At 40.1% G+C, this 23596-nt stretch overlaps 1 protein-coding gene across 23 annotated transcripts in view; it reads right to left on the reverse strand.

Annotated features, from left to right (window-relative positions):
* ARMCX5 (armadillo repeat containing X-linked 5) overlaps positions 1 to 23596 on the reverse strand; it is a 162619-nt gene that overhangs the window by 116292 nt on the left and 22731 nt on the right. For 12 of the 23 annotated variants that reach the window (XM_060183332.1, XM_060183330.1, XM_060183329.1 and 9 more), the window contains 2 exons: positions 18612 to 18739; positions 18297 to 18366 (listed from right to left, as the gene is read on the reverse strand). In XM_060183332.1, the coding sequence (XP_060039315.1) occupies positions 18297 to 18366; positions 18612 to 18739 (198 nt within the window). Of the gene's footprint in view, positions 1 to 5537; positions 5652 to 18296; positions 18367 to 18611; positions 18740 to 23596 lie in introns of all 23 variants that reach the window. The other 11 variants (XM_060183346.1, XM_060183341.1, XM_060183336.1 and 8 more) reach the window with 3 other exon arrangements.

Here is a 23596-nt window from a genome sequence, read left to right on the forward strand (position 1 = left end):
TCCAGGTCCTTAGGCAGTACTTCTGCTTTGTACTATGTGCACTTAACCTGTTACACAACCACCTGCTCCCCCCAGTTTGAAAATTTATATGTAATCATATTTTCAACATTCAAATAAAATTTATATATATAAATTACTTTTTAATTTAAATTAATTAGACGTTCAGATTTTGATTTTAATTTTAATTTCTCCCAGGTCTGTATATAGTAAGAGAATTCTATTGATGCTATCATTTTAGTTATTTTACTGTTGCTATTCTCCTGTACAAATTAGTAGATAACTTTAGATTCTGTAAGTTTTGTGCCTTTGGTAAACAAGAGTTCATCCTATAAATGTGAGTACTATTTTCACCCTATATAGATGGGTGTTATGAGAAAACTCAGTTACAAAAGTGAAAATAAGCAAATGGGATGGGGCCAGGTGGTGGCGCACCTGATTAAGTGCACAAGGACCTATATTCAAGCCACCAGTCCCCACCTACAGGGGAAGCTTCATAAGTGATGAAGCAGGGCTGCAGGTATCTCTCTGTCTCTCTCCCTCTCTATTTCCTCTTTCCTTCTCAATTTCTCTGTCTTTATCTAATAATAAATAAATAAAAATATCTTTAAAAAAACAAGTTGGACAAAATAAAACTGAAAATCTTCTGCACAGAGAGAAAATTAATCATTAAAATGAAAACACATCTTACAAAACGGGAGAAAACATTTGCATAGGATGCATCAAACAATGGGACAACATTCAAAATAAAGTGAATACAAAACTCAGCAATAAAAAAAACCCGAAAATAGGGATAACAGACACTTCAAAGATTTCTAGGTGGCCAGTGAGCAAACATTAAAATGCTCAAAGTCACTTATTGTCAGAGAAATGCAAACAAGACAACAATGAGACACAAATTCACACTTATGAGAATGACCTACACCAATTAGTATAGAAATAACAAGTGCTTGCAAAGAGGTGGAGGAAAAGGAACCATTTTACACTGTAGGTGGGAATGCAAATTCCTCCAGCCCTTATGGAAAAGAGTAAGGAGATTTCTCAAAAAACAAAAATAAACAGATCGGGTGCATTCATGGTAATATGGCCATTCACATATCTGCCATGTGATCTTGAATATTTCTTAGGCATGCATCCAAAGAACAACAACAACAAACCCTATCTAAAAAGATATGCATGTTTATACTCTTTGTAGTGTTATTTACAATAGGAAAGATTTGGGAGGAACAAAAGCCATTTTTTTTTAAATCTATCAGATGAATACGTAGAGAAGCTATGGCACATGGTAACACATATACTCAACCAAATGTGCCACCAAAGCTAAGGCACATGTACACAATGGAACACTACTCAGCTACTCAGTGAACAGATGAAATTGTGTCTTTTGTTACAACATAGTTGGGAGTGGAAGGGACTATGCTAACTGAAATAAGCAAGAATGAGAAAGACAAATACTGGGCAATCTCACTCATGTGGGATTTAAGAAACAAAACAAATGAAAAGACAGGCTGAGACATAAATAAACCTTGGGTCTATGTCTGTAACCCTGGAATTGCTAAAGTTGGAGAGTGTGACCACTGGTCGCTTCCATAAGGAACAACATCTTGTGGGCCCACTCAGGACCTTGGCTCTACCATAAATCAATGACGGTGAGGATAGCCCCAGTTTCTGAAGGGAGGCTGGGAGTATCCTGCCCTGCCACTTGAAAAAGACTGGCCCTGAAATGAGTGCAGCCTGCAATGTTCCTCATATGTGAACATGAGCTATAATCTCAGACTAATAGGGACTTAGAGGTTATACAGACTCTGACACTAAATATAAATATGCATTTACATATGGGCCCTAGAGCAGGTGGATGGAGATAGTTAATTTTAGCCACTTTTTTTTTTTAAATAATGGGAGCTACTCCCTTCCCTAATCCAACTTTCTAGCCCCTTTCTCCACTCTGACACCATTCTCTCAGATAATATTCCCATCCAACCTCAGGCTAGCTACCAAAATCAAGGAAAACTACTATAGTTGTATGCCCCCAGGTACATGCCTAAAATGGTTCCCCTAGCTTTCTTCTACCCTAAAACCCCTAATCACATCTGCTCTGATCCTACTTTCTGGTTACTGTTCATCAACCATCTTGTTTCAACTTAGGTTATGCCAGATACCAGGCTGCAGATGCTACCATGACTCCACCCCAACTTTTCTGGGCAAATGACCTCACCAATGTGTCCTGGACCCTTGCATCTCCAGTTCTCTCGTCCACTAGGGAAAGATAGAAACAGGCTGGGGGTATGGATCAACCTGTCAATGCCCATGCTAAGTGGAGAAGCAGCTACAGAAGCCAGAACTACTACTTTCTGCTCCCCATAAACAAACTTGATCCATACTTCCAGTGGGGGAAAAGTGATAGGATGAATATTAGAGGACTCTGCACACCAGCTCTATCAGCACCCAGAGAGAGAGAAGGAAAAGGAGAGGGACATATGGAGGCATTTATGATGTCATGAGTGGTTTAGAGGGAAAGAGAGGATTGAATCAGGAAAAAAAGGGGAAATTTTGTATAAGTGTGGACGGACAGTTGTAGAGAAGATGGTTGGCCCACGTCTAAAACTTTAGGGGAACTGTGGTGGCTTGCAGTAGGGAAAGTGAAGATTCACTGGTGGTGGGAATGGTGTGGATTCAAACCCCTGTCAACATGTAATTCTGTAACATAAAAATTAAAAAAATAGAAGGAATGAAAAAAAAGTGGGAGAGTATGAAAGGGACTAAAAGGGATGGGCACAATAGACTACAGAGGAGAGTTGGTGGTATTTGGATGGATAGTAAAATATGCTAATATATATTTGGGGAGATAAGAAACTGTACCCCTGAAAACAATAAGTCATGTAAATAGTGTTTCCTCAATAAAAAAGAAACTGTTGGAGTAGAGGAAGATTACTTAATAAATGATGCTAATGTTATACAGAAATAATCTAATTCTATATTCTTTCTTCTATGTATCACAAACCAAAATTTATGCCAAGTAAAAGATTGTTTCTTTCTCCTACTATCCTTCTTTTTTGCCTCCAGGGTTATTGCTGGGGCTCAGTGCTGGCACAAGGGATACACTGCCTTTTTTCCCATTTTTTTGATAGGACAGAGAGAAATCAAGAGAGGAGGGGAAGATAGACACCTTCAGACCTGCTTCACCTCTTGTAAATCGACCCTCTTGCAAGTGGGGATCCAGAGGCTTGAGACAAGATTCTTGTGGGGGCCATTGTGCTCCCTACTACGTGCACTGCTGCCCGATTCCTCTGATCCTTCTTACCATGTTTAACATATCTAATTTTTCTGGAATTCGTTCATGTGTACTGAAGTATAATTATTAATTTTCCAAAATGATTAGCTAATTATTTCAGTACCATTTACCAGATATGAAGAAACACAACATAGGGGTTAGCTCAGTGGCACACCAGCTTGAACACACATGTTAACATGTAAAAGGACCTGAGTTCAAGTCCCTGGTGTCCACCAGCAGAGAAGAAGCTTTATGAGTGGTGAAGCAGTGTCTAAGAATTTTCTTTCTCTTTCTCTATCCCTCTTTGTCTCCCCTTCCTCTCTCAATTTTTCTCAGTCCTATAACATAAAATATATAAAAAGGAAAAGATGTCCATCCCTAGTGATAACTGATGGCAATGAAAAAAAAAAGGAAAAAAAACTAGCATAGCCATAGGCCCTTTTGGAATATAACTAAAATAGGCCTACTATCTACAAAACAGAGACCCCCAAATCTTCATCTGAACATATTCCAGCCTTTAGGTTCATGATTAGTCAAAGATTTGTTTGGCTTTATATGTTAACTCTTTTTTCAGCCACCAGGTTCCAGATGCTACCATAATGCTAACCAGACTTCCCTGAACAGACAACCCCACCAATGTGTCCTGGAGGCCCACTTCTCCCAAAGCCCCACCCCACTAGGGAAAGAGAGAGAGAGGCTGGGAGTATGGAACAATCTGTCAACACCCATATTCAGTGGGGAAGCAATTACAGAAGCCAGACCTTCCACCTTCTGCACCCCATAATTGTGGGGTTAATTGTGAAAGCATGGTAAGAGCATAGTGGAACTCCCATCATAAAGATGGAGGTCTGAAAAGGTACCCCACCTGTCAGTCTCTCCTTTTCAGGGGTCGAGCATAGAGGAAAAGCTTTCCTGATTCGGTTTCCCCTTGTCAGTCTCCCAAGCATCACAAGAACCTACACCCCCTAACACTTAACTCATTTCCTTGTTATAAACCAAATGGTTTGCCTGCTTAAAGTTCATTATAGTTCACCTGCTTTTGGTCATACATACTCCATTCTGCCCTGACCAAAAGGCCTTTCTATTTCCTTAACCCCCTCCTCCACTTTGGTCTAACTCCTCTATCTTATCTCTCTGCCTTCAAGGGTCATTTTCTGTCTGCTTCTCTCTTGCCACTAATCACTTCGGAACTCCCCTTTACTGCTATCAATTCTCTTCATTCCTTAGAACTTTCACCATGAAGGTTCTGACCTTCAAATCCCATCACTATTGCCACATGTGAAAAATGTCCTTTGTTCCCTTCTGCTACTTAAACCCTGCCTTCTGTACAATAAAATAGATAATTTGTAATTAAAATTGTCTCCTGGTCCTTTTCTGTTGTTAGCCACTAGAGTTAACACGAGAGGCCAGTAACAAGGCTTACCTCTCCTGAGAGGCCACCCATGTGAGTGCCAACACATAATGACCCTGGGTCCATACACCCAGAGGGATAAAGAATAGGAAAGCTATCAGGGGAAGGGATGGGATACGGAGTTCTAGTGGTGACAAATGTGTGGATTTGTACGCCTCTTATCCTATTGTTTTGTCAATGTTTCCTTTTTATAAATAAAAATTTTTAAAAGGTCATTATTAAGTAGGCCAGTCAGAACACTACTTTTGTTTTTTGGATTTTTTGAAAGATTTTTATTGGGGGTGGATATTGGCTTACAGTAAATACAGTTGTTGGTACATGTGTAAAATTTCTCAGTTTTCTACAAAACACTTTCAACCCCAGCCTAGGTCTTCCTCTACCATCATGCACCAGGACCTGAAATATCCCTACCTGCAATGCAACCTCCACCCCCAGACTTTTACTTTTTTTGTTGTTGTTGTAGTTATTATTGTTGTTGTTATTGATGCCATCGTTGTTGGACAAGCCAGAGAGAAATGGAGAGAGGAGAGGAAGGCAGAGAGGGAGAGAGAAAGACAGACACCTGAAGACCTGCTTCACTGCTTGCAAAGAAACTCCCTGCAGGTGGGGATCTGGGGGCTCCAACCAGAATTCTTAGGCTGGTCCTTGCACTTTGCGCCACATGTGCTCTGCACTACTGCCTGACCCCTGGCTTTTACTTTTGTACAATATACCAACCCTAGTTTAAGTTCTACTTTGGAACACTGTTTTTTTAAGACACAGGACAAACTTTTTAAAAGACTTTTTATCTTTATTTATTTATTGTATAGACAGCTATAAATTGAGAGGGTAGGAGGTGACAAGAAGGGAGATAGATACCTGCAGCCTTGCTTCACCAATTATGAAACTTTCCCCTGCAAGTGGAGACCGGGAGGCTCAAACCTCTTGAGCATCGTAATATGTGTCCTCAACCAGGTATGCCACCACCCAGGCCTAGGATAAAAATTTTAAACTGAATATTTGGCTATATCTATATAATGAACACTAATTGCTTTGCTGGCAATTTTATCAAGTCAGAGTCTCTGATTTCATTCTTAAGTGAGATAGTAAAACTAAAGATTTATTTGTTTTCTTTTTAAAGATTTAGCAAGAAGATTGCAAAACTCTAGATTACAGTTTTATGCTTTCAAACCTCTAACATAATTGGGTACATATTGAATACTTAGTGGTACTCTGAGACCGTACTAAAATCCGATGAAAAAAGTCCATCTCTCTCTCTCTCTCTCTCTCTCTCTCTCTCTTTCCCTCTCTATCTCCTCCTTCCTTCTCAAGTTCTCTCTGTCAAAAAGAAAAAGGAAAAAACACAAAAGAAAAAAATTAGAAATAATCTATTCATAAGAAATACAATTCAGCTGCTTATAAACACCTGAAAATGGGTTTAACATCATAACAACAGTGCAGTACTGTTTTCACTAGAATAAATACTTTTACAGTATCTTGCTAGCTTTATAGACATATTAAAAACTCTCTCTACCAAGCTCACAATCCCAAAAGAAGTATTTGGCTCTCAAGTAAGGTATGAACACTGCACCAATACTGGACACTTGGTCCATTATTAAACAACAATATACAGAGAAGGAAGAAATTCTCAGGAATATTAATAACAGAACATGAGTATCAATTAGTGGTTTCCCAATAAAAAAGGACTGAAATGAAAGTAAAATCCGTTAGGTTATGGATGACTTCACAATGTGGGAGTTAAGTCGGTGAACGGAATCAGGACTGTTACCATGAAGTGAGTAAGTGGCCTTCTAAAAAATATTTGAAGAAAGGATAGACCTCTGATGGATATTACATTGGGATGGGACGAATGGAAGGAAGAGATAAGCAGGTGAGAAAATCAACCCCTCCAGATGCAAGGAACTTTGTGAATAAGTTGTGTTGTAATCAAAAAGCTTAATATGCACCTATAAAAGGTTATATAATATATGTGCTACCAAAAATTCATTAGTTGAAGAGGTTTTAGAGAAGTTCTAAAATTCTAAGATAACTTGTTCCTTCCTTTTTTTTTTTTTCAACCAGGGTTATAGCTGGGGCTCAGTTCCTGCACAACTAATCTATTACTCCCAACGACCTTATTTTCCTTTTTTTGTTTTCTTTTTAATTGATAGGATAAGAAGAAACTGAGATGGGAGGGGGAGATAAAAAGGAAGGAAGAGAGAAAGATATATATATATATATATATATATATACAAATATATATATAGAGAGGGGGGGGATCTGTGGTACTGCTTCATCTCATTAAGCTTCCCCCCTCTATCCCCACAGGTGGGCAATGGAAACATCAACCCAGGTCCTCGCACATGTGCGCTCAACTGGGTGCTCCATTGCCCAGTCACTCTAGGATATCTTTTAATGTATGGATACTCTCTGTTATACAAATGTTTCCCGAGATAAGACAAAGGGAAAAATCAACCTACACTTAGTAATTGTTGGTAATATAACCTTAAACTATAAAGTAAAAACTATAGCATAAAAGTAAAAAAATATATGTAAATCTTACTCATGAACAAGAATGAAATTTTTGGCAAACTGAACCTGGTAGAATATTTTAAATAATTTGAAATACTGAGGTAGAATCTCAAGGTTATATGTATATTTCAGTCAGAAATTTCATACCTTTCTCTAATCAACAAGACAAAATGTTAATAAAGATGTACAGAAAACAAACAAAATTTTGAAAAACCCTAATCCAAATTGACATTCCCTGAGTGTTCACACAACAGAAACACACATTCTTCAAGTACACATGACTGTTTCTGAAGATAGATCACATTCTGGGCCATAAAAGAAATATTTCAATAAAGTAGAATAATTCAAGTCATATAAACTATTTCTGAGAAAAAATGAAATTTAAAATAATAAAACATGTTTGGGAAAAAGATCTGAATACTTGGGAACTATTATACCTCTAAATGCCTCTTGAGTCAAAGAAAAAACTGAAAGAAAATTTAGTATGCAGGGAGTCAGGCTGTAGTTAAGCGGGTTAAGCGCAGGTGCATCCCGTGAGTACCCATTCATTGGGGAAACTGACGATCCTTCCTAGCCGACTGAATCCACATGGATCCCAGTCACTTTCAAAGCCAGCAACAAGCAGCTCCTGACAGCATTCAACCTGATGCTGTTGACTGGCTACGGAAGAAGGGCAAACGCTAGAAGAAGCGCAGATGGCACAAAGCGCAAGGAACGGCGTAAGGACACCAGTTCGAGCCCCCAGCTCCCCACCTGCAGGGGAGTCGCTTTACAGGCGGCGAAGCAGGTCTGCAGGTGTCTATCTTTCTCACCCTTCTCTGTCTTCCCCTCCTCTCTCCATTTCTCTCCGTCCTATCTAACAACGATGACAACAATAATAACTAAAAACAATAAAACAACAAGGACAACAAAAGGGAATAAACAAATACATAAATAAATTTAGTATGCAATATTTTAATTGAAGACAAACGGGAACATAGCATATCAAAATTTGTGAACTATGGATTAAAGACTATTAGAGGAAAACAATATTAGAAAATAGTTTTTTTTCTTTAAGTTTTCTTTTTTCTTTTTTTTTTGACTTTTTTTAATTTAGTGCCTTTTAATATTTATATTTATTCTCTTTTGTTTTATTGTTGTTGTTATTGATATTGTCGTTGTTGTATAGGCCAGAGAGAAATGGAGAGGGGAGGGGTGACAGAGAGGGGGAGAGGGGAAGAGAAAGAGAGACACCTTCAGACCTGCTTCACCACCTGTGAAGCGACTCCCCTGAAGGTGGGGAGCCGGGGGCTAGAACCGGGATCCTTAAGCCCGTCCTTGTGCTTTGCACCACGTGCGCTTAACCCGCTGGGCTACCGCCTGACTCCCAAGTTTTCTTCTTTTCTATATTTCATTTTATTTGATAGGACAAACAAAAGTTAAAAGGGAAGGAGGAGGGAGTCGGGCAGTGGCGCAGCGGGTTAAATGCAAGTGGCGCAAAGCGGAAGGACAAGGATCCCAGTTTGAACCCCTGGCTTCCCATCTGCAGGGCACTCACTTCACAAGCAGTGAAGCAGGTCCGTAGGTGTCCGTCTTTCTCTCCCCCTCTCTGTCTTCCCCTCCTCTCTCCATTTCTCTCTGTCCTAACAACAATGACATCAATAACCACAACAATGTTAAACAAGGGCAACAAAAGGGAAAATAAATAAATAAATATAAAAAGAAAAAAAATTTTAAAAGGGAAGGAGGAGATAGGAAGAGAGTGAAAGAGACAATTACAACACTGCTTCACCAATTGTGAAGCCCCCTGCAGACGGGGACTAGGGACTTAAACCCAAGTCCTCATGCATGGTAAGATATATGCTCAAGCTTCTATTTTTTGAATTTTTAAGCTTCTATTTTAAATAGGTATAAATAGAAGAGCCACAAATGTAAACAAGGAAATAAAAAGGAAGGTACTAGAATACAGACAAACAAAAAAACTTTTAAAAGAATACATACAAACAATTAAGAAATGTAAGAATATAAGCTAGTATGTTCAAAAAGTTGTAAAAGTCAGTAAAGTTAACAACCCTGGGCAGAATGATTTAAAAAAAAAAAAAAAGAGAAGACAAAATTACTAATACCAGGAATGGCAGCTGTGTCATCAATAGATAATTAAAAAATTACTTTAAAAATAAGATAGAGATAATGAATTGATTGACAAAACTAGAGATACTATTACAGATACTGCCAAACGCCCAGGTTCAGCAGGGAAGCAATTACAAAAGCCAGACCTTCTTTCCATCTTCTGCACCCCATAATGACCCTTGATCCATGCTCCCAGAGGGATAAAGAATAGGAAAGCTATCAGGGGAGCAGATGGGTATGGAGTTCTGGCGGTGGGAATGTGTGGAGTTGTAACCCTCTTATCCTATGGGTTTTGTCAGTGCTTCCTTTTTATAAATAAAAATGATTTTAAAAAATTGAAGAAAGAATAGAAATTTGGAACTGGAGAAGATTATGCTTAGTGAAGTATGTAAGGAGGTAAAATATGATTTTCCATATATGGAATATAGAATTGAACACAGGAACATGAAAACAAACAAACAAAAACTCAACCTTTATCCAAGACTGTGAAAAACTATAGTGGTTATATGGGTGTGTGCGGTGGGAAGACCTTTGGTAGTGGGAATAGTGAAATTATACTCATATTAACTTATAATATCATAAATAATTATTAATTTAACATGTCAGGGGAAAAACAGATTTAATACTTCAAGTTCCCTAACTGCCTAGACCATAGTTCTAAGTATATGTGTTTTCTTTAGCATAAGTATTTAATGTTTCAGATTTGTAAGACAATCAAATTCTGACAATGGACTTAAATCGTTTAAGTAGCTCTAAACTATACATTTGTATTAGGCTAGATGGATACAAGACCAGATAGAGAGCTTATGTGCACACGTATCCATAAACTACTGCAAAATATATACCTTAAAGCAGGACTACACTAGAGTTTGCAGTGAGTACCTCCCTAACACTTCCTCTCCACTATTCCAAGCTTGGGATCCATGATTGCTCAACAAATTGTTTGGCTTCATATGTTAACTCTCTTTTCAATCACCAGGTTCCAGATGCCACCAGGATGCTGGCCAGGCTTCCCTGGATTGAAGACCCCACCAATGTGTCCTGGAGCTCAGCTTCCCCAGAGTCACACCCTACTAGGGAAAGAGAGAGGCAGACTGGGGGTATGGACCGACCAGTCAACGCCCATGTTCAGCGGGGAAGCAATTACAGAAGCCAGACCTTCTACCTTCTGCATCCCTCAACGACCCTGGGTCCATGCTCCCAGAGGGATAGAGAATGGGAAAGCTATCAGGGGAGGGGGTGGGTTATGGGGATTGGGTGTTGGGAATTGTGTGGAGTTGTACCCCTCCTACCTTATGCTTTTGTTCACTAATCCTTTCTTAAATAAAAAATTAAAAAAAAAAAAATTTGGCCCTGTCAGTATCTAACATACGGTGATTACCAGATACCCCTAAAGGGACAAAGCATAGTGATGTCAAGTTCATTATTGTAAATCCTAACCATTGGATTTTCAAAGAAAAACAAGCCCCCAACTAACTTGGTTATAATAATAATTAACTATTGCTATTTTAAACTCTTTTAAGATTACAAGGGACCCTTCCAATTATCTTTAAGATCCTTATTACTCCTCATCCTGGAACCTTTGTCCATATTTCTTGATGTTTCTTCTCTGATCACTTACTGTCATACTGCCTCTGTTGACCTCGAATAAATCAATGCTACTGGTGCTGCTATGCCATATTATACTGCTACTGACTTGTTACTGCAGATTGTCACCAGAGACATCAAGCCTGAGATGTCAGCCTCCCAACTCCTCTAATCTGGTGAGACCTTTCCTAAAACATGGGAGTACTTAGGTTCATTTCGGATGGTGTATTATTTGACATAGTTAGATACTAGATACAGACACTGGCTTTGGGTGTAATGCATCCATAAGCAAAGACCAATCACATCCCTCAAAGTAAAAGTGCTTAACAGTTCTCTTCATAGCCCCCCATGTTGAGACTTAGACCTAATAAGCCTATGATTCTAGCAGAATGGCCTAAAGAAGGAACTGTTAATTCTCTAACCTATAAGACTTAGACCTAATAAGTTTAGCAGTCTCAGAGAAAGGCCCTGATAAGACAGACCCCATAAACCTAATACTGGTTCGACTACAACAAATGACAATCAACATTTTAACAACTTGGGAGAAAGTCCAAGCTCATCAGATAAAGAAAGGACTACATAAGCTGGATAAAGGCAAGAGAGTGATTCACTCAATAATAGTCTTTTTAGTAAATACGAGATCATCCCATCATCTGGGTCCCTAGTCAGGGAATCCTTGGATTCCCACATAGATATGATGTGCCTTGACCTCTAATAGATCTCTCTCCACCATCACTGGTCACTTCCATCAGGAACATCAATTTAAGCCTTGATGTGGGCCACTGTAGAAACTTGTCCTGACTGTAAAGTACCAATGGTAGGAACTGTCCCACTCTCCAAACAGAGGCAGGGTCATGCTACCCTTCCACTCAAGAAACACCAGTCCTGAATTGAGAGCACCTACAATGTTCCCAGTTATGACCACAGACTGTGAACTCAGACTGACAGGGACTCAGAGGTTACACAGGCTCCTGTGCTAAATATGAATATATATGGGCCCCAGGTCAGGTTGATGGGCTAAACAGTTAATTTTATTTATAGATTTTTCTATAAATTTGGGAGTTACTCTCTGCCCTAATCCAGTTTTCTAGCCCTATTCCTAGCTCTAAGATCATCTTCCCAGACAATATGCTTAGTCTACCTCCATGTAAGCTATCAAACTCAAGCAAAAACTTCTAAAGCCATGGGCCCCTAGGAAAATACCTAAAATAGACTTCCCAGATTCTTTCCACCCCTAAGATTCCATTTTTATCTGCTCTATTCCTAGTTTTTGGTTCCTGATAATTCATCATTTTGTCCAGCTTTATATCTTATCACCTTTCAGCCACCAATTTTCAAATGTTATCAGAAGTCCATCCTGACTTCCCTGAGCAGACAACCATACCAGAGTATCCTGGAACCTCACATCTCCAGAGCCCTACCCTACTAGGGAATAATAGAAACAGGCTGGGGGTATGGGTCGGCTTATCAATGTCCATGTCTAGCAGAGAAGCAATTACAGATGCCAGACCTCCTACCTTATGCCCCCCAAAAAGAAATTCGGTTTATACTTCCAGAAGGAGAGAAATATTAGGAAAAGATGACCAGAGAGCCCTGAACTCCAATTCCATCAAAGAGAGAAGAGGCAAAAAGGAAGTACTAATGGGTATAAGTGCGACTAGAAAGGAAGTGAAGGTAGGACAATATTAGTGCCCCAACCTCACCACTATCCCATCGCTCCTCCCATGACAGTCCTTCCATTTTAAGATGAATATTCTTCCTATTCCTTTCTGGTACAACATACCTCTATGCATTCACAAGTGGAACATGACTATGTGGCACACTGTCAGCTCCAAATGACCATGCAGTTAGCATGTCTGTGGCATCAATGGCAAAATCTTCTACCTCTGCAATTGAGCAGCTTGCTGGAGGGACCTAGAGTTCCTGAACTTGTTGAAGATAGAGAAAAGGAAAAAAACATACTATATTTGCAGCTAAAGCTTCTAGACCTAGGTTTTGGTATTGTTCCGTAGAAGCACAGGGCTATAAAGGTATATTTACGCAAGTATAGAAATGAACAGATTTAGTATTCTGTACAATATTCTGGTGATATATTTTATCACCCACAAACTGTCCTAAAAGATACTTTTAAGCAAAACATACATCAAACTCCAAATCCCAGCACCAGAATAGTACTTATTTATACTTTTAGTTTGTGAAGGTAGGTAAAACTTCTATTTTACCCTACTTCCAGAAATGTCACATACTAAAACAGGTTAGTAAAGAGACATTTATACGCTGAACCAAACAAAAATATTAGAATAACCATTTCTGGTTCTCTCCCTTTTTTTCCACTAGCATTATTTTGGGGGCATGATGCCTATACAACAAATCCACCATTTCCAGTGGTTATTTTTTCTTTCTTTCTTTTTTTTTTTTTGTAGCGATGATAGAAAAACAGATAGGTAAGAAGAGAAAGAGACTGGAAGGAGAGATATTTGCAGCTCTGCTCAACTGCTTGTGAAACTTCTCCCCTGCATTAGAGAACAGGGGCTTTAACTCTGTTCCTTGTGTACAGTAGCGTATATGCTCTACCATGTATGCCACCAGTCACTCCCTGGTTCTTTTTCTGAAAACAATAAAACTGTATGCTTAGTCTATAATACTAGATTCCTACCCTACCTCCCACAACAACTTTATTCTTGACTTTTGATTCTACCTGAAAATTAAGTTACAGTCTTTCATATGATGATATAAAATAATATATAAAATATTCAGAAACTTTGAAATGTTCAGTGTATCTCCCCTAAGTAATTACACATTCTTATTTCTCAAGTCAGTTCTGAAATTGAGAGTTTCTCATACTTTTTTATTTCTTCAAAATATAATATACCTATTTTATACTGGAACAGATTATAATTTCCATGTATGATACCAGCCTTCTATTTTATCATATATAAGAAACTAGCAGGGCTTTTCTTTGTTAATTAATTAACTTTTGGATACAGACAGATAAACTGAGGGAAAGGGGAAACAGAGAGGAAGAGAGAGACACACACACAAACACACCTACAGCACTGCTTCCCTGTTTGTAAAGTGTTCCCCTGCAGGTGGGGACAGGGGACTTGAACCTGGATCCTTACGCATGGTAATGTGCTATCAGGACTTTTCTTAATAAATTTTAAAACATATAAATCATCAGTTTATTCAGCTCTATGGTATTAACACTTTCTATTACCACCATCATGAATAAAGTAACTCCCTGAATCAGTTAAGTATGCAAGCATTCCTGTTAAGTCTTTTTTTTTTAATTGGAGAGTGCTCTTTGACATTTAACCAGTAAAAGAAACACTTACATACTGAGCAGCAAATGCAACTTCTCAGCTCTTCAAAACTTACCTCATCCTCCATAATTTTTGACTTCTATATTTTTTAATTTTTGTACTCTATATATTTAAAAGATTTTACAATTTCTTTAAAACTTGTATAGAAATACCACGATAGACTGTCGTGTTCATACAAACACAGTGAATTATATTAGAATAAACATGGAGATCATCATCACCATTATCATCATCATCATCTTCCACTGTACAAGTTTTGTTTCCATTTGTCCCTGTTTCATTTAGGAAGTCTTTCTTAGTTTTCTTTCTTTTTTAAGTAACAATGACAGAAAGGGGAAACACAAAGTAAAACTTAGACTGGGTTTGCTGTATTCTGCCTAGGCATGGTGCTTTTGGGTTCTGGTGCATGATAGTGGACAAAGACCTAAGTTGGGGGTGAGTGTGTTTTGGATACATTTATCATGGGGAGATGAGAAATTGGACCCACGTGTCAGCAACGGTACTGTAAACCATTAACCCCCAATAAAGTAATGAGAACATTAAGAAAGAAATCTTGTACAGTTCTTAACACACTTCCCAAGCCACTCTAGCAAACTGCCTCATTTCCCTAAGAATACATTATTCAGTGATGGTTTTGTAAAAGTTATTTTTATTATGAGTGATTTAAAGAGGACTATATAGTTTAAAGGATGAGGGGTTTAATTTCCCAAGTGTGTTTGTAAGTCAAAATACTTGCCTATTTTATATCACTCAAATTCCACCTTGTTTTTTTTTTCCTCTAAAATATGTTCTGAGTACCTGTAAATGGAATTTTTTTGCTATTTAAGTGATGAGAATATGGTTTTTTCCATGAAAGATGTTATTTTTATCTTAATTATTTGTCTGTATATTCATGTATTATATTTGCACCTATATTTTTAAGTTCTGCCAATTTTAACTTAGAATTTCACTGGAAATACAAACAAGATTCAAACAGCTATCAATAAACTCAGTATTTCTTGGGTCTGTATCCTAATGTTGGATCTGACAACCATTAGAGCTTCATTCTCTCCAAGACCCAGAATAAGTATCTTGTCTAGTTTTTTTTCAGGCTATACTTAATCTCAATCCCAGTCATCGTACAAGTTACTGAAGACATCACTATAATAGTCTCAGTCTCTATGGTATATCATAGTTTTTCTCTGTTGTTATGATTTTTTAAGGTTTTTCTTTTTTTTAATTGTTATTTATAAAATGGAAACACTGACAAAAAACATAAGAGGGAGTACAACTCCACACAATTCCCACCACCAGAACTCCGTATCCCATCCCCTCCCCTGATAGATTTCCTATTCTTTATCCTTCTGGGAGTGTGGAACCAGGGTCATTATGGAGTGCAGAAGGTAGAAGGTATGGCTTTTGTAATTGCTTCCCTGCTGAACATGGGCATTGGCAGGTTGGTCCATACTCCCAGCCTGTCTCTCTCTTTACCCAGTGGGGCGGGGTTCTGGGGAAGCGGGGCTCCAGGACACACTGGTGGGGTTGTCTGTCCAGGAAGTCTGGTTGGCATCATGTTAGCATCTGGAACCTGGTAGCTAACATGATGCCAACCGGACTTTTAAAAAGTTTTTATATGTGTGGGGTCAGGTGGTGGTGCACCTGGTTAAGCGCATGCACTACAGTGCTAAAGGATGTGATTTTAAGCCCCTGCTCCCCACCTGCAGGAGAAAAGCTTCACAAGTGGTGAAGTAGAGCTGCAGGTGCCTCTCTGCCTCATTTCCTCTCTACCCCCTTACCCTCTCAATTTCTCTCTCTCTCTCTATATATATATATATATATTTATATATATATATAAATAAATAAAATAAAATAATTTAAAAAGTTTTATGAGCTTCTTTTTATCATTTTATTGGAGGGGGTTAATGTTTTACAGTACAGTGGACATACACGTACAATTTCATTTCATGATAGGTATCTGCAAAACATTCTCACCCCCAACTTGGGTTCTATTACTATCATGCACCAGGACCTGAAAGCCACTTCGCCACCCCCACCCACCCACACCCACCACCTTCCTTCATTCCCCAAAGTCCTTTGCTTTAACTCAATATTTCAAACCCAATCTAAGCTTTAGTTTTTGTTTTCCTTTTACTATGATTTTTTTAGTGACTCATGAAATAGTGCTGGAAATAAGAACTAGTGTCCATTCCCATTCCACAAATTAACCAGTTTCCATCTCAGGTCTGGTTTAATTCAATATTATTGTGAAAGAGTACCTGGAAAAGTAACAACAGAACTGGGAGAGTAAATTAGTGCCCAGGTAGGTGTAAAGCTACGAGAAGTAGTCTGTACCAATTCCAACTTCGTTAGAACAGCCACTGCACAAGAAACCAACATAATTTAATGATGGCTCTTTTGATTGCTACCAGTCCACCCCATTATCCAGGGCCCTAGTCAGGCAATACAAGGATTCCCACACAGACACAATGGGCCTAGACCTCTTAACAGATCCCTCTCTCCACTGTCACTGGTTATCTTTATCAGGAACAACATAATAGATCCCTTTGTGGGCACCTACAGGACCTTGCTTTCTTTGTGGATCAACGATAGTAGGCACTACCCATTCTCCGAAGGGAGGTTGAGCCAACATACTTCACCACTCGAGAAAGATGGGTCTGGGGCAATGAGTGCAACCTAGAATGTTTCTAACTATGACCACAGAATCTGAGATCAGACCTACATGGATGCAGAGGTTACATAGGCTCCTGTGCTGAATATGGACCCCAGATCAAATTGATAGAGTTTGTAGTTAACAATATTTATATACTTTTCCCATATTTGGGAGCTACTCTCTTCCCTTATTCAGCTTTCCAGTCCTATTTCCAATTCTGACACCATCTCCCCAGACAATATCTTTGGACCACCTGTATGTTAGCTGGCAGGTTCTGGCAAAATTAGTAAAGTCATAGGCCCCTTAGAATATAACTAAAATAGAGTTCCTAGCTTTTTCCAAAATGGAGACCCCAAATCTCCTCTGTCATATATATATATATATATATATTACATCCAGGATTACAGCTGGGGCTCTGTGCTTACACTACAAATCCACTGCTACTGGATGCCATTATTTTCCCATTTTTGTTGCTCTTCCTGTTGCTATTATTATTGTTGTCATTGCTGTTGTTGTTGGATAGGACAGAGAGAAAGCAAGAGAGGAGGGGAAGACAGAGAGTGGGAAAGACAAACATCTGCAGACCTGCTTTATCACTCATAAAGAGACCTCTCCTGCAGGTGGGGAGCTGGGGACTCGAACCAAGATCCTTACACCAGTCCTTGCGCTCATCTGCTATATTCTTACCTTTAGGCTCCTGATTATTAAACAATATGTTCTGCTCTACATCTTAATGCTTTTCAGCCACCAAGCTGCAGATGCTACCATGCCATCCTGACTTCCCTGGGCAGATGATGTCACCAATGTACCCTGGAACCCCACCTCTCTAGAGCCCTGTCCCATTAGGGAAAGACAGAGACAGGCTGGGAGTATGGATCCACCTGTCAATTCCCATGTTCAGCAGAGAGGCAATTACAGAAGCCAGACCTTCCACCTTCTGCAGCTCCTACTGATCCTGGTTCCATACTCCCAGAGGGATAAAGAATAGGAAAGCTTTCAAGGGAGGGGATGGGGTACGGAACTGTGGTGGTAGGAATTGTGTGGAATTGTACCCCCCCTTATCCTATGGTCTTGTCAATATTTTCATCTTATAAATAATAATAATCAAAAGAAAAACCACTGGAAGTGAGTTTAGGGAAAGAAAATACCATGGACTTTGGTATGTATTCAAAGTTTGTTTCATGCAGAACTCACACATAGACTAAAACGAATGCATGATGGGGCAGTTGAAATATTAGAAATTCTCTCTGCTATCTTTATTTTATTAAAGACTTATATTCCCAAAGCTGCCACAATGCTTTGCTAATGACAAAATGTAACTAAGTGTGAAGGAGGAGGGGACATATTGGTGATGGGAATGCCTGAGTCACCGGATTAGTTCCTAATCACACTTATACCCATGTTCTCTCTTATATGCCACAAAACTCTCATACCAACCTGAACTCTGTGGTACAATATCCCCTTTTTCCTTTGATTCAATGATCCGTACAGCAGACAGCAGTTCCTCCTATGGAATAACAAGCACATGGAAACAGAGTCTGACAAATCTCCACGTGTACACCTGCCTTTCATGCAAATACATCTCTTACCATTTATCAGTCCAATTTGTGTAATGTTCCCTCCTTGCTTCATTAAAGGCCCAGCCTAACCCTCAACAGCCCTACTATCCCCTATAGGAAAATCATATGGGTGTGCTGAGGCAGTATGTAAACCTGCTTGAGTAGGAGAGGTAAAAGAGTGGATCAAAAATACCTGTCATGAGCTATTGTGTAGCTGTCCCCTGTATTACCCCTCTTCGCACCAACCTCGTCGACACTCCAAAACGTCGTGCCAGCCTCTTCCTTTCTTTCCTTGAAGAAATAACCACTCTTAAAGCAGGCCTATTGACAGAGGAAAGGATTAAACAGTTAAAATAATTATGGCAACTGAATGCATGGATAGACCAACATGAGGACTGAAGTAGACAAATTATGATTTTTAAAATTTAGTGTTCTATTGATATAAACATTCATTTAATTGAGGCCTATAGTAAATAAAATTTTTTATTATTATTATGTATTTTGGAGACAGAAAGAAATTGAGAGGAGAGAGAGAGAGAGGAATAGAGACAGAAACACCTGTGGAACTGTTTCACGGCTTGTGAAACTTTCCTCCTGCAGGTGAGGACTGAAGGCTTGAACCTGGATCCCTGTGCACTGTAATATGTGTGCTCAGCCAGGTATGCCATGACCAGGTCCTCAGTTTCAACTTTCTGAATGACAACTAATTTTATTCATTATTTCTATTTTGCTTTTTGTCAATTATGAGGATTTCCAATAAGGTATTTTCACTACCTTACTCTGTAACACATCTGGTGAAAGTAACATATGACAAGTAATTGTGCAGCAGTTTTTAAATAATGATTTCCTAATCACTCTCATCTCCAAAACTCATATTTTCCAGCACCAAATTTTCAGCATGATAGGAAGTTGGCAGCAAGGGGAATTTTAGGAGTCATTTCTATACACCTGACCTGCTCCTGTCAGATTCAACCACCCAGACTCAAGTTTCCAGACAGGTGGCAAGTAGTCACCCAAACCGACCCCACCATCATCACACACCTCCAGAGATGCAGACCATATTCTTGCTCTTCCTGTTCCTCAAGCTTCTCTTTTACAGAAGCATTCTGCAACCTGTCAGAATGCACCAGACCTCCCGCGTATAACAGGAAACTTGGGCAGCAACAAGCTGCCTGTAGGAAAGGACAGTACCCAGGGTTCAGGGTCCCACAGGCATAATGGCCCCGCCCCCAGATCCCCAGGGATGTTCAAGGACCCTGGACCCCAGACAGTGGCGACCCCCCATCCTGATTCCTGCCCACTGCGCCATTTCCCCCTGATGCTGCAGTAGCTGCCCACAGCATTCCCCCCCCCACACACACACACACAGTGCCCTTCCCAGCACAGCTGACTGAGGGGAGGACAGGATGCCTGGACAGCTGTCTGAGGGAGCAGAGGGAGCCGCTCCCTCCAGGGGGCCGAGGGAGCCACTGCCCAACCCTGTAGCCAGACCTGCCCTCACCAAGGTCGCCTCCTTGTGGCCAGGGAACCCGCGCCCTAACTGCACACCCACCTGGCTGAGACCCTGGCTGCCAGCCGCTTGCCAGCTCCTTGCCAGCAGAAACACGGCCCTTCACCCCCAGGCTGCCCCCCGGGATGGCGACAGCGGGGGCCCTCTGCCTAAGGCTCCCCACTTGCCTTGGCAGACCAGGCCCGCTGGCCGGCCTGCCACTACTGGTCGGTCGTGCAGCTGCTCCGGTTCCAGAGGCGCCTTCGCTGTCAAGCAAGCAAGCAGAGGAGCAAGCGCTGAGGGTTGCAGGAGGCAATGTCCTACTCCACCCACCCACCCCCGTGCCGCTGCACCAAACTGGCCAGGGGCTGCGCAAGCTGCGGCACCCGGACTCCACTGGCAGGAGTGGCGCGAGGGCGGAGGGATATGGCTAAAGAAAGCTCGGCAACCCCTCCCACACCCGCCTTAGTTCTGACATGCCTACCAAAGAGGCCCACGGGGAGGGGGGAGGAGTCCCAGCGCAGGGGCGGCCTGGAGCTCAGCTACTGCCCCTCTGCACCTCCCTCCTTCTGTCACTGCAACACAGTCCCTCATAGAGACCAGCCCCAGATGCCTGCCCCCGCTCCCAAGATAGGGTGCCCGAAAGCAGTGGGCGCTGGGGGCCTTGGCTTAGAGGGGGGCGGTGGGAGGGTGTTGAGGTGAGGGAGGTTGCTCAGGAGGGAGCAGCGGATGGTTACATGTCCCTGTCATCTGTATGTCACATGACATACAAGCAAGACCTGCATTGCTCCAGGTCTGCACGCCTGCCCCTCCCTTGCTAGCCCACCATGCCTTCCTGATCATGCTCAAGGACTGGGGATCTCAGGACACCAGGCATCTCCCTGATCCCATGTCTCTGGACACCTGGGAGAGCACAGGGGGCTTAAGGCCAGACTGTTCTGTAGGTGCTTTTCTGAACTCCCTCCCCCAATTATGTCACTGTATCACTGAGGTTACCAAGGGTAGGAAGGTTCCCCTGGAGGCATCAACATTAAAGGAAGACCCACCTAGGCTTCTCACCTAAGGGCACAGCCCACTGGCTGCCAAGAGCCATGCTTTCTGCCAGGTTACAATGAACACAAGTTGTCTTTCTTAAGGTCAGTTTTACTCCCTAGAAAGATCAGTTTTGTGATTAATTTAAACCATCCTCTCCAGTAATCTTTTATCTATTCCCCTAAAAAAAAGAGTTTTGATGGTCTTGGGACACATTATTGAGGCAATTCCTATTCCTTAATAATTGCTAATGTTTTCTAGGCAGAAAAGTGGACTAATTTTGTTACTGCCAGGCCATCACAGCTCCAAGTGTTTATGAGAGACAGAGGGAGAGGAAAAGATACCCTAGCACCAAGATTTTTTTCTAGTGAGGTGTGGGCTGGACTGGAACCCAGGCCCTGTGGACGACAAACAAAGATACTGTTGAGGTGAACTATATTGCAGGATCCAATTATTCCAAAGACTTGATAACACTTGTGAATGAACATATGAATGAATATATATTGCTTATTCTATTTTTATTGAGGATTGAGTCTCATATATTTCTTACATATATAATTTGCAAATATTGCTCCATTCTGTAGTTTGTCTTTTTCTTCCGTTGATTGTTCCTTTTCTTAGGCACACTATTTTTTAAATGTCTTTATTGGGGGATTAATGGTCTACAGTCGACAGTAAAATACAATAGTTTGTACATGAATAACATTCCCCCCATTTTCCACAAAATAATCCAACCCCCACTAGGTCCTCTTCTGCCATCATGTTCCAGGACCTGAACCCTCTCCACCACCCCAGTCTTTTACATTGGTGCAATACATCAACTCCAGTCCAAGTTCTGCTTAGTGCTTTCCCTTCTGATATTCTTTTTCAACTTCTGTCTATGAGTGAGATCATCCCATATTCATCCTTTTCTCACTTAACATCCTTATCTCACTTAACATGAGTCCTACAAGCTCCATACAAGATGGGGTGGGGAAGGTGAATTTACCATTTTTAAGAGCTGGGTAGTATTCCACTGTGTAAATATACAACTTACTCAGCCACTCATCTGTCACTGGACACCTGGGTTCTTCCAGGTTTTGGCTATTACAAATTATGCTGCTATGAACACAGGTATACAAAAATCTTTTGGGATGGATATGTTTGGTTCCTTAGGATATATCCCCAGAAGAGGAATTGCAGGGTCACTTCTATCTTTCTGAGAGTTCTCCTGAGTGCTCTTCAAATCTGTATCCCTTTAATTCCTTTCTCCAGCCTGATTACTATGACAAGAACTTCCAACACTATGTTAAATAGTAATGGTGATAGTGGGCAGCAGCCCTGTCTAGTACCTGATCTGCAGGGGGATGCTTCCAATTTTTCACCATTGAGTATGATGTTGGCTGGGCACAATATTTTAAGTTTGATATAGTATCACTTCTTTATCTTTGATTTTGATGCCTGTGATTTTTGTACTGTATAAAAGAAATTATTTCCAGATTATCAAGAACACTTTATCCTATGTTTTCTTCTAGTAATTCAACAGTTTCAAGTCACATATTTGCCTTGATTTTTGTCTATTTTAGGACTGTTACATATCTTTCAGGAGGAATGATTCAACTCCCAACAGATGAACATTTTGGAATGAGTGGTGATGGATGTAAAACATTATGAATATAGTTAATATTACTTAATTGTCCTTTTAATTTGTTAGAATGGCAAATTTTCTCTATATAATTTGTTGCAGTTGAATATTATATATGTATGTATTTACTTTTATATTGTTTTCCTCTCTTCCTAAATGTAGTTTAACAAATATAACACTTTATTTTATTCTGTACTATATTGTCATGTGCTAATATTTCCTGTCACCTTTCCACACTGTCAAAAATCATGAGTGTCTGGATATAACTTCACAAGAGGATTTCATAAAAGAAATGAAAGAAAGGCAGGAAACACTTTACCTGGAGTCTGACACTCAACTGTGGAGTGACCTATTGTGTGGAACATAATAGGTTGTTCAGTAACTATACATTGAATATATAAATACCTCAAGAAACCTAAAGTATCTTTTCTGTTGGCCATATAAGTTGTATGTTTACACTACCCTTTTAAATTATTTTATTTATTTTACTGATAAAGAGATGGATACCAAAGCACTGCACAGCTCTGGCTTATGGTGATACTGGGGATTGAACCTGAATCCTTGGAGCCTCAGACATGATATCATGCTATCTCCCCAGATGTACACTGTAATTTGAAAAATGGGGGGAGTTATTATGCATTTAAATGCTTATATCATTCAAGCTAAGAACGACCACATTAAAAATCTTCAGATTAATTTTGTTGATTATAGTATTTTGTGTTGGTGAAGGTGTGTCCAACACTGTATTTAGCTGTCATAATATTCCATCTAAAGCAAGTAGAAAGCAAACACATATACTATCACACTGGAATTGAATATAATACTAAAAGTGTATGATATGTTCCTTAGGATTCATAGCATGTGGAGTTTTAACTAAGCTGCCACAAAACAGTTTATTATCATTATAAATATGGAACTTTTTTTCTCAAGTTGATGCAGATGCCAAGCCAGTAAATGAAAAAATAAAACCTGAGGCTGCATTAAATTTGCTAGGGCTATCCAAAAGAAGTAACACAGAGTGGGTGAGAAATTT

This window comes from Erinaceus europaeus, chromosome X (genome assembly GCF_950295315.1).
Source record: "Erinaceus europaeus chromosome X, mEriEur2.1, whole genome shotgun sequence".
Classification (NCBI taxonomy): Eukaryota; Metazoa; Chordata; class Mammalia; order Eulipotyphla; family Erinaceidae; genus Erinaceus; species Erinaceus europaeus.